The 11527-nt window shown below is 37.7% G+C and overlaps 1 protein-coding gene across 1 annotated transcript; it reads right to left on the reverse strand.

The window, feature by feature from the left end:
* Positions 1-2754: 2754 nt before the first annotated feature.
* On the reverse strand, positions 2755-11319 carry LOC113081905 (alpha-1D adrenergic receptor-like). The gene is made up of 2 exons (XM_026253805.1): positions 9966-11319; positions 2755-4023 (listed from the first exon to the last, which is right to left on the reverse strand). The coding sequence occupies exons 1-2, from the start codon at positions 10885-10887 to the stop codon at positions 3470-3472; spliced, it is 1476 nt and encodes a 491-aa protein (XP_026109590.1). The 5' UTR covers positions 10888-11319; the 3' UTR covers positions 2755-3469.
* Positions 11320-11527: the final 208 nt, after the last annotated feature.

Here is an 11527-nt window from a genome sequence, read left to right on the forward strand (position 1 = left end):
TTATTGCCCTATCGGTGACCATAGGTATTATTCATTGTAAGACTTGTAAGATTAAAAGGATTAACACATTATGAAATCTCACACAAACCCAGTGAGATGAAGATAACTCTGTTAGGTTAACAGCATGACAAGTGATAAAGTGCATGCAAACATTGTGATTTGGTGTTGAACTTCCTGTAAAAATGTGTTTTCTTTCACATTTTTTTCATGTGAGAATAAATTAGATGTCTAGTCTGCATCATTTTTCACAGATTTGGTGCTTTGCCGCAAATAATCCTTCATTCTACTGCATCTATTGCTAACACTAATGCAAAGTGCACTCAAGGTTACAAACAGAACTTTCCCTGTTGTATACTGGCAGAATTATGAGCATTCTGTGGTACAAGCTGTAACAGTGGGAATCTAAAATGGTTAAAAGCACAATTCAGACTCACATAATGTCCTTTTGCAGAAACATTTCTGGTATGTTCAACAAAATATGGCAGCATGAAATAATAAACACAGTGAGGAACAACCAGGAACATCAAGTTTTTGCTTTTTGAGTGTGCGGTTACAGTGCACTTACACTACACATAAAGTGGCTATCAAAAGAAACACTCCAAAGATGTGTGACACATACTCCCCTGTCACAGATTAGCACCCGTGACCTGCGGAACAGCAGAGTCATAACTAAACTATGTATGAGAACAAATAATTACATAATGATATAAATTAAATCTCAGTTGTGATCACATTTTTCTTGATATAATGCTTATGGAATTACGGCAGGACAGAGAATTGGCCCCAGCTGGTCTGCCTGCTTCAATAGTGAGGTAAGCAAAGATGAAGGAACTGGGAGGCGGGGTTCTTTATAATATAAAATTTATGTAATAATTCTGAAAATGGAAATTGTCTCTGGAAAACATCCGGTATATATATATATATATATATATATATATATATATATATATATATATATATATATTTTTTTTTTTTTTTTTCATTTTTAATGTTCTATTACCTCCGTGCCTGGCAATTCACTCCAACTATCTTCTTTTTAGACATTTCTTGCACTGTTTAGAATTCTAAGACAGTGAAATGTACGTAAAGTCATTTTTTTCTGACAAGTCAAAACATACACGCGCTAAGCTGAAGGAACCCATTAAGAACTGCTATGTCTGCTGGTGTTAGTCTTCAGTAATCCACAGGAAACCGGGGAGGACATGGACTCACAGTTATTTCGGTTGCACTCTATTTTACAGTACGTGTACTAAGATGTACTTATACTGTACTTACAGTGTATTTATCTAAGAAAGTTCTGGTAATACAAGGTAACTACATGGGGTAGGTTTAGGTTTAGGGGTAGGTTCAGGGTTAGTACCTAGTTATTACATAGTTATTGTAATTACTATAATAAGTACATAGTATTTACATGAGGAACAGGACTGTAAATTAAAGTGCTACCGTTATTTCTCTTCATTAAGTTCTCAGAACTGGAGATGGAAAAGGAAACCAATTGCTATCCTCCCAAGTCATCTTCACACCCACAGTCTCGTCACTTTTATAATTAAGTATAATATGAGATGATTCAGACTGCTTTCGAATGTTTCTTGTTAACAATTGTGTTTGCAATTCTGTTGTAAATTATTGGAATTTGCAATGCATTTACATTAACAGTGACCTCTACTGGCCATCTTAGATTTTTCATCATTAATGAGTAATTTAATGCAGCGAAAAATGCAGTTGATAAGCTGACTTATTTAATTGTGCAGAGACTGCTTTTTTTCATGACTTGGGAGACATCATAGAGTTCTCAGTATTGATTTGGTTAAGTATCAAGTTCGTCTCAGACGTCTCAAGTTCATCTCATCCTGGCAAATCTTAGCACAGCCACAGCATGTAACACTGCATGAACTCACCAAGTTACTCTAAAGCCTGATAATCATGTTTCCTGGCATGATTTGGAAACTTCCACCGAAGAGCATCCTGAATGCAAGTATGAACATCTGAACTTTTGTGCAACACATGTGCCTGTGTGAGTAGTGATTAAGAGAAGTTGTGGAATCTTAAAGGGATAGTTCACCCAAAAATGATCATCGTTTACTCACCCTCATGTTATTCCAAAACCATTTGATTTGTGTTAATCTCCTAAACACAAATTAAGGATTTTTAATGAAACCTGTTACGATCGCACAAGCTCCCATGTGTTTCTCTTCGTTTATCTGTGAGTAAATGCCTAAATTAAATCTGTTCATCATGTAAAGCCATTGTACCTCTGCATAAGACTGGATTTATTCTATAACAGCTTTATTTTTGGTTACCTGTGCGTTCTATGGAGGGGCAATATCTTAAATAGTTTTCGAAGATTAACCAAAGTCTTATAAGTTTGGAACAACATGAGTGTAAGTAAATGATCATTGAATTTAATTTGGGGTGGTGAACTATTGCTTTAAGTATTTCTCAGGAGAAAGGTCTGACAAGATAGGTACTTGATTTCAATGCAATATCATTGCTGTGTACAAATAACATTATTAAAAGGATATAATCAGATTTTTTTTTTCCTTATGGGATGGTTGTTTGAATTAAATAGATTCACTGTTTTCAGGATTCATCAAATAGACATATTTGATCAACTGCATGCTCTTTTCAGATTTATTATGTTTAATAGTTGACACTCAAAGACACTGTCACATCAGCATTACAAAGAAACTCAAAGCTTTTCTCAACAACACTTGTTGTAGTCCATGAATTATGATCTTTTTTTTTTTTTTTTCATTTAGGGATGACTTAAATATCATGGTTGAAATGAGAATAGCATGAATAGCACATGGATAGCACAGTATTCAACTACCCTCTGTAATACTGAAAACATCTGCACAAAATCTGTTTGGGTTACAAACTGTGCCTCACATTTAAAGGTATCGGAATCGATTTCGAATTATTTGAAAGTGAATTCCACAGCACTGTGAACCACAGTGAATCATTAATACAAATCAGTGTCACGGATTCAACAGTGTCTCAATACATCACAGTCAAACATGTTTTCCATTCACACTTAATGGACAGCAAGTCAAAGAAACTGTAACAATCTCTCATTGTAAATACAGTTCAAATCATTGCTGGTCATCAGAGAGTTTGAAACACCCGACAGACTACTTCTCGAAGGCCACATGGACAACACGGTATACACATACCCAGCAGCTATGAGTCTTTTGAATCTGATCCAGTGCGGATAAGCCCTCCACTACCTCCCCACCACATACATTTTTCCATTCAGTGTACTTTTCCCTCTTTTAAAGAAATATTTTTAAATTATCCATGTGAAAAAAATTAATATTCTTTATCACACATTGTCCTTTTGTCATTGGCCTGTGTTTTAAGACAAGAATACTAGTCTTTGAGAACAAAAAACAAAAAATTCAAACAATTCCTAAGAACTGGCAGTGGGTCAGAGCTCTCAGAGAAAACAGACAGTAATCTCTGTCTTTGTTTAGATGTCTGTTTCCTTCAGGCCGTAGCACTCTGTGAGGTCGTAGATCTGGTAGCCGCTCTGATCGCCGCAGTCGTTATAGATCCCCATGGAGACCGTGTCAATCTCTGTCCGGGCCAGAGCAGACGTACTACTCTTCCCTGTCCCGTTCTTAATCTTATTGGAAAGGTTGTTCATTTTCTCCTTCAGCTGGATGGAGGACTTCTGTAAAGGGGGGAAGAAGCTCCAGCTCTTCAGACTAAGAGGCCGGCTCTTGCTCTGGCAGGAATAGATAGAGTTACCACACTGCTCGTGAAAGGGAAATCCAGAGCAGTAGTCTCCGTGCGGGTCCCTCCGGGCTCCTCGCATGGCTGTTCTCCAGCGCTGGTCGTAGAAGCGGCGGAGGATTCGGCGGCGCCGCTCGCACTGGCAGCGCACCAGACGGGTGAAGGCGCGCTGGAACTCCTTGCTCGAGCAAGGGTAAATTACAGGGTTAATGCAACTGTTGAAGTAGCCCAGCCAGAAGATTACTTTGAACACCATCTCAGAGGGTTTCAGAGCTGGGAAGAAAGAGCCTGAGGATGCAAAAAAAAAAAAAAAAAAATCAGAAAGATAGAGAGAGAGAGGTGGAAAAACATTTAGTTGTCAGCTAGAGCAAGATTATTTACATAGGAAATAACACTGCGACTCAAGTAAACTTAGCCTGAAGCTACTATTCTCCTCCCACACACTGAAAAGTTCAAATTCACGAGTTCACCCTTTTCAACCATGTGTGCCTAATTATACCCAGCAGACAGATTATATACTTTGCGCATTGTTTTCCTTCAGCTTGTTGGAGAGTACGTGGCATGTTTTCTCTTTAGTTTCAGTGTTTTTTTTTTTCTTGCCTGTGGGAGCAATGCCAATATGTCATTCCCCAAATTCTCCTCCAAACGAAACAATCACTATTACCTTTGATAGACTGGCCACACAAGGCCATTAGTCATTATAATCAACATGAACTGCCGTTTGCAACCCATTTCACTCCAGTGATTTGATGCGTTTCTGAGGGAAGGATGTTTAAAGAAAAAAAGAATGCAAGGCAAAATTTGATTTTATCCATTGGGAATTGATTGGGTTGTGAAAAGTGGGTGGACCAAATGCAGGCTTGATAAAACATTACTTAAATAGCTATTCACCTATTGGTTAACATTACCCAATGTGACGTCAGTGGAAATAGAAAGTTGTTGCATTCTGATCAAAGATTACGAGAAATGGTTTTCTTTGGAATAACACGCTCCAATGAATTGTTCACAATGAAACCAGAACCACATACTAAATAGAGATAGTTCACCCCAAAACTAATTTGCCTCCACTCTTAAAAATATAGGTTCTTAATTAAATTGACGGTTCCATGAAGAACGTTAATCATCCATTGAAACTTTCCATTGAACAAAAGATACTTAAGGGAGTAAATAGGCCATTTTTTCATGTTTACTTTAAATGGCAAATCAATATTTTAGTTATATTAAGCCTGCACAAACCTAAAATACAGATCATGAGATTTGGGTTGAATGGATTTGGGCTAAGATGGAATGTGTCTACATTGTGTCTCTCTCCACATCCTGTCCTCCCACACATCTACGCTACCTGCACATTTCCACTCCGTCTACCTTCGACAGACACCACATATGTTGCCAATATCTCCTCCCTGCCTTGTGCTTTGCCCACAGAGAGTGACAGGAGGCTAGCGCTGCATTATCTCACACATAAAACAGTTGTCATCGCCCATGCCATGCATTTCAGTGTCACAAGAGGTCAGAATACCTCCCTGTCAAAGGAGATGTATAAAAATAGCACTAGAGGGAATAAATATCAGGAGAACTGGAAATAATGTGGTCTTGTTGAAACAGAATTTGATGAACAAAGAGATCCGCTGCTCCCGGTCTTGGCCAGAGGTCGTCAATTGGTTGCAACTGTGACTTTGAGATGAAAGCCAGTCCCTGGAAAGCTCCTTTTTGGTAATTGTTGTAATTATGAGACACACCAAACAGGATGTTTGGGAGCTACTGAGAGAAAACTTCCTTTTAGCCGGAGCATCATGTACAATGTGGCAACCCTTACTCTGGGCAATCTGGAATGATTCTGTGTACCTACAGTACACTGCAGGAAATTTTTTTGGACCTTCTGACTTTTCCAGATTTGCTGTTCTGATTTTAGGGGAAATCTGAGGAATTCTGCTAAAAGGACTTAGAAAATCAAGCCAATCTTAAAGTAGACATGTTGTGGTAGCTGAAAGCATAATCAATAAGCCAAATATATCTATTTTTTAAATGAACATATGAGGATGGGATATAATTTATGGGATTATAAATTAAGTAAGTTTGCAATTATATCCAATGAGGCTTTTCCAACATGCATGTACTGCTTTACACTATTAAAAATAAAGGTTCAAAAAGGGGGTTATCAAAATTCAAATCTTTTCTGGGTCCCAAAAACCCAAAGCAGTCAGGTAGGAAATTCATTTACAGCTGTAAACTGAGAGTGTTGAACGCATGCTGGCAGTCTTTGCTTTCTAGCAATGCATTTGCCTGGCACGAGCCATTTGAGCTATAGGAGCGTTTGGCAGGTAGCCACATGTTAAAGTTGTCTCATCTCATACTGATCACCACAAGACATATTTTATTATGGTCCGTGGTTATTGGCTACATGTGTAAGTTCCTGTCAAGCTGCATTCTGTGTCAGTTTGATGTAAATGTATTAGAGGCTAACATAACAGCTTGGGTCAGAAAAGTTCAAGATAATTTTGACAGGCAGGCAAAGTTATTGTATGGAAATAAATCTGACTTTTCATCTCATTTTGCTGCTGAAATTTAAATCAAAGACACTATTAAAGCATTTCTTAGAACATTCGCAAAGAGAGTTCACTTTAGTCTAAAAAGATGGTATTTGGGAAACTGAATGACCAAATAACAAAAATCTAAATTCATAATGTTGCATAATTTTACATTGCCAGGAAATGCAGTGAATCTATATATCGTCTGGACTTGCTGCACTAGATTAATCATGTATACTCTAAAAATGACAATGTTTGCGATTATTGAACAACTTAATTAATCAAACTTGTACTTGTACTTGAAATTACTCTTGTAATTTCATGAAAAAATATTTTTAACATTTCCTTTAGGAGAACAGGAACATTAAGTTCTGTTTGTCACCAGAAATAAGACTTTCACTGTCTAGCACAAACACACCATAAGGAAAACATTTCCCTGTATCTTAACAATAACATGGTGGGCATGTTGATGCCAAAAATGTGACCATCATTTAGAGGGTAGACTTGTCATTTTAAAAGCCTTCTACAAAAAGTGTAATTATATAAGAGGAGCGGAGGGGCCTTGGATCACCATGAAGTGGTTCATTTTGCAGTAATGACCAGCTGATTATACTTTGCCTGCTTATTGCACAGCTACTCTGTAAAATATGTTGGACAAGAAACATTAAACTGAGTTGAAATTATTCACCACAACTACATTTGGGACGTAAGATAGTGGAAATTTTATTTATATGAAATAAAACAGAAAAAGTTCGCAATGTGAGAGCTAAAAGTAGCGCTGCTTGTAGTTACCCAGATGAGTGGACTGATTCAGACTGCAACACCGAATGACAACATTGAATTAAAGTCAAGAATTTTAGAGAGCACTGTAAATGGATCACAAAAGCACTTTTTATTTTGATTTACATCAGTCAATCCCTCACTTCTGTCGTTATAACACAATGCCTTACAGTTTGTTCTTCTGCAGCGTACGTGTGGATCTAAGCCATATCATATGCCTCTTCTGTCCTGGTGGCTGGCTGTTGCTGAGGCTTTGGAAAACGAAAGCACCTTCTTTGACTCAACTCGTTAATAGCTGTGATTATGGCAGTGGAGCATTGGGCAAAAGGAGGTCAGGGAACTGAGTCCTTCATTTTCTCTGGTTGAACAAAGTCCCTCTTCCCAAACCATTGACTCTAACCTCAAAAAAAAAAAAAAAAAAAAAAGGACGAATGAAGAGTTGATCCCAGACTTTCACCAGCACCACATGCAAAGCTTGCCAGCAGATGTTATCAACCACTGCTGCCCTATTTTTTCCCCATAGTGACTGTGAGTGGAATACCAGCAGGGACAGGAAAAAACCACACTCTTGGATTACCCCGGAGATGGAATGGATTGAGGGTTTGGGGGGGAAACCAATACATCGTTGGGAATGTACAATGCCAGCCATGCATTATTATTCTTTTTAATGTGTATTTTAATTATTAATTGCTAATAATAGTCAAAATGAAAATTGCTGTCATTTGTATGCTACTCAAGATGTACCCATTTCATGCTTTAGACAATGATGTCAGCGACACCAAAATCCTTTTAATGTAATAGGAGACTATTCTTTTCCATTTCTAGCACACGTTTTGGCCTCTGTGTCATAATCTTGGGTAATGGATTCCATGACTGGAACACTGCATTTAATGTATTTGCTTCAGTCTCCCAGGGGTGGTCTTTGATTGAGCATAATTTTAGCAATTAATCATTTCTGCATTATGCGTATGTCAAAATCATTTTTTTTCTATAGGAATCAGTTAACCCTGGCATGCACAGAACTTAATGATTGTTTGGCCCAACAAAACACATGTTTTTCAAGGAGTTTGATTACAGGAAGATTTGAATTCATTACTATGGACTGACAGTGTTTTGTGTACAGTATATATATATATATATATATATATATATATATATATATATATATATATATAGATAGATAGATAGATAGATAGATAGATAGATAGATAGATAGATAGATAGATAGGTAAATGTTTGAAACTTTTGCATTTACATGCTTTTTGTTAGCACTTGATTTGTGTGTTTAGTGTGTTAATATCATAAAATCATGGGTAATGCAACTATAAATGAGCCATAACCCATTCTTGGCTGCTTGAGGACATGGAAGCCAAATTATTTTTTAATAAAAGGGGCGGTGATATTATGAGACGTACTATTATGATGAAATCACTAAAAGCTATTGGACTACAAAATGTGAGGAAAGCATGTTCTTGTACTCTTCATGCCATAGCCTTTATAAAAAGGGGGAAATTGTTCATATGTCTCTCACAAGCCTTTCACTTCTGCCTTCATTATTGTGCTTTGTTTTGACGACACACAGATCAGGGTGTGTACTGTTGTCATGTGCAGTTATATCATGGTCACACATGAAGGCTACACATTAATAAAGATAATTAACCAAACAATAGCTCTTTTTCAGCATGACCTGGTTGCATAAAAAAAGGAGACGTTTATTAGGAGTAGAAATGCTTTGTTTCATCGCAAATTTAAACTGTTGTTACATAGGGTTTTCTTTATATTTTCCAGTCATACATACCAGAATGCCTAACTGTTTTTTATTTATTTTTTTACATTTTGTTTATTCAGCAACATTTCTGGAGTCAGCAATAGAACAAAATCTGATTTGGTTATTTGATTTAATACATATAAACATGTATTTGGTTGTATTCTAATGATTTTACATTTGTTCTTGCACTTCAATATGCAATATTATTTTTTGGGATCCTAAATAACTGTGCTATCCAAACAAAGACCAACAGCGTTAATAACCAAGTGTAAGACATCAATACAATCTCCCTTCAGATTTAGTAAGATTGAGTTGATGTTAAATCCTGCTCAAAACCCCATTCATTCCATATGCACACATTTGCCTTCTAATTGAATCGTATTAACTGTGAATGCAACATGCAGTAAAGTGACGCGTGGAAAGTAATCGGTGAGAAAAGTAACGATGCTTAAAGCTTAATTTTATTTTATTTTATTTATTTTTTTTTGTCAGGCTACACATTTCTGTTTTGCCTATTCATGAAGTAAAACATGAACACATTGTCGAGATAAATGTGCATGTTATTTGCTCAAGTGCTTTTCTTCCCCTTCCAATTCCCGGATTTTTTTTTTTTTCTTCTTTTTTTTTTTTTTACGAACGATGTAACCAAAATGATTCGATTGGAATTTTTTATCCTAATTTGGAACCAACCCTGTTTCTAAATGAAAATTTCCCCAGAATGCTCAAATGTTTGTGTAATATCATAACATAAAAACGTATTAATAAAAACGTAAAAGAAAAAAGTATTTTAAAACTCCAAAAGCGCTCTCCAGTAGCAATACAATACCAAATAAATAAAAGTAATGCTTGAGTTCTGTTTTATCCAGTATAATCTTATTTGATAATTAGAGGATTAATGTATTTAATAGAAAATCCACAAGTAATGAGTACACCCATTTACTTGGTGGCAATTTCTGATTTCGATTAGTTTTTATGCGTTTTAATAGTTCAAAAAATTTCAATGTAATGTAAAGTAGTTTAATTTGGTTTCATTTTGTATTTATTATTATTATTATTTAATGTAAAGCATCACGTTTTAATTTTTGCTCTAACCATTACGAATATTATTGCCCGAGATCTCGGTATCAGACAGAGTAGCTATAACTGATACATACCCAACGGCAAAACGAAGAAAAACGGTAGCCAACAAAGAATGAACATCCCCACGACGATGGCGAGGGTTTTAGCAGCTTTCTTCTCCCTGGAGAACTTCATGAGCCTCACGGACAGTGAACTTCTGAACGGGTGGTTTTTGGTTTTGGAGTTCGTGCTGGCATCCTCCGGCATGCTCCTGCAATGTATCCTCAGCACCACCTCCACTGATTTATCTCTCTCCCGTTTCACACCCGCTTCCAAACTTTTTGTAGTCCTGCGGGCCACGATGTATACTCTAATGTACATGACTAAAATCACCATGAGCGGGAGGTAGAAGGAGAATAAAGAGGAGAACAGAGCATAACCCGGTTCCTCCGTGATGCTGCAGATGCTCTCGTCAGAAGGTGGAGGCTCTTTCCATCCCAAAAGCGGTCCGATGGAAATCACCATCGAGGAAACCCAGACCACCACGAGGATGACACCCGCTTTCCGTTCAGTCATGATAGTGGGGTATTTCAGACAGTACTTTACCCCGATGTACCTGTCTATAGATATAATGCACAAACTTAAAATAGACGCCGTGCAACAGAGCACATCCACCGCTGCCCAGATGTTGCAGAAGACCCGACCGAACACCCAGCATCCCAGCACCTCCAGAGACGCGGAGAACGGGAGGACAATGATGCTAAGCAGAAGGTCCGCAATGGCCAGGTTCACAATGAAGAAGTTGGTGACCGTCTGCAAATGTTTATTGCACAGCACCGACAGAATAACCAAAATGTTTCCGACGATGGCCACCAAAATGAAAACGGCCAGAAAGACTCCGACACCGATGACTTGAGAGTCGAGGGTGATGCCCTCACAGGTGGTGTTGCTGATGTTGGAGAGAAAGTCCGAGGGGAATTCATCCTTGCTCTCGTTCAGCAGTTTAGAAAATGTCATTTTGAAACTCCATAAAGACGACTTTCACTGGTTTGGTCCGAAGGTGTTGACTGCTCGGTTCATGGTGAGTTTCGTCTTCATCATCACTCTTGAAGGTGTTTTCAGATTCCTCAGATGGATCCGTTACTTTGTGCGATAAAACGTATAATGTTGCCAGTTGAACACCTCGTTACACCTATTTTTTTTTTTTCCTGTGGTGGCATAACCTGTAAAATAATTTGAAGTGTTTTTAAACTATTTTGAGGTAGAATAAACTAATAAGCAACTAATATGCTCCCACGTCTATAAAACCACAGTGCCGATGCACTGCAGGTCTTATGGAGAGGCTACTTCTGATGGCATCCTCGACCACTCCAAACTGGATTACAGAGACTCTGTGGACCCTAGAGCTCCAGATCTCCTCCTCCAGCTTAGAACTTGGTGACGCGACGCACACTTGCTGCAGATCTTCATACGACCACTAGAGGGTTCTGTATTATTGTTGCACACAGGAGGACTGGTTTCATTTTGCAACGCATAATACTTTTTATCAGTAGCGTGCATTATTCAGAACGCCAAGTCATGTACATTTTATCTTGTATGGAATTTTAACAAAATATATATTGCTTCAAGGAGGCGTTTACAGAAATCCATTCCTTAA

The sequence above is a fragment of the Carassius auratus genome, unplaced genomic scaffold (genome assembly GCF_003368295.1).
Source record: "Carassius auratus strain Wakin unplaced genomic scaffold, ASM336829v1 scaf_tig00035252, whole genome shotgun sequence".
NCBI lineage: Eukaryota > Metazoa > Chordata > Actinopteri > Cypriniformes > Cyprinidae > Carassius > Carassius auratus.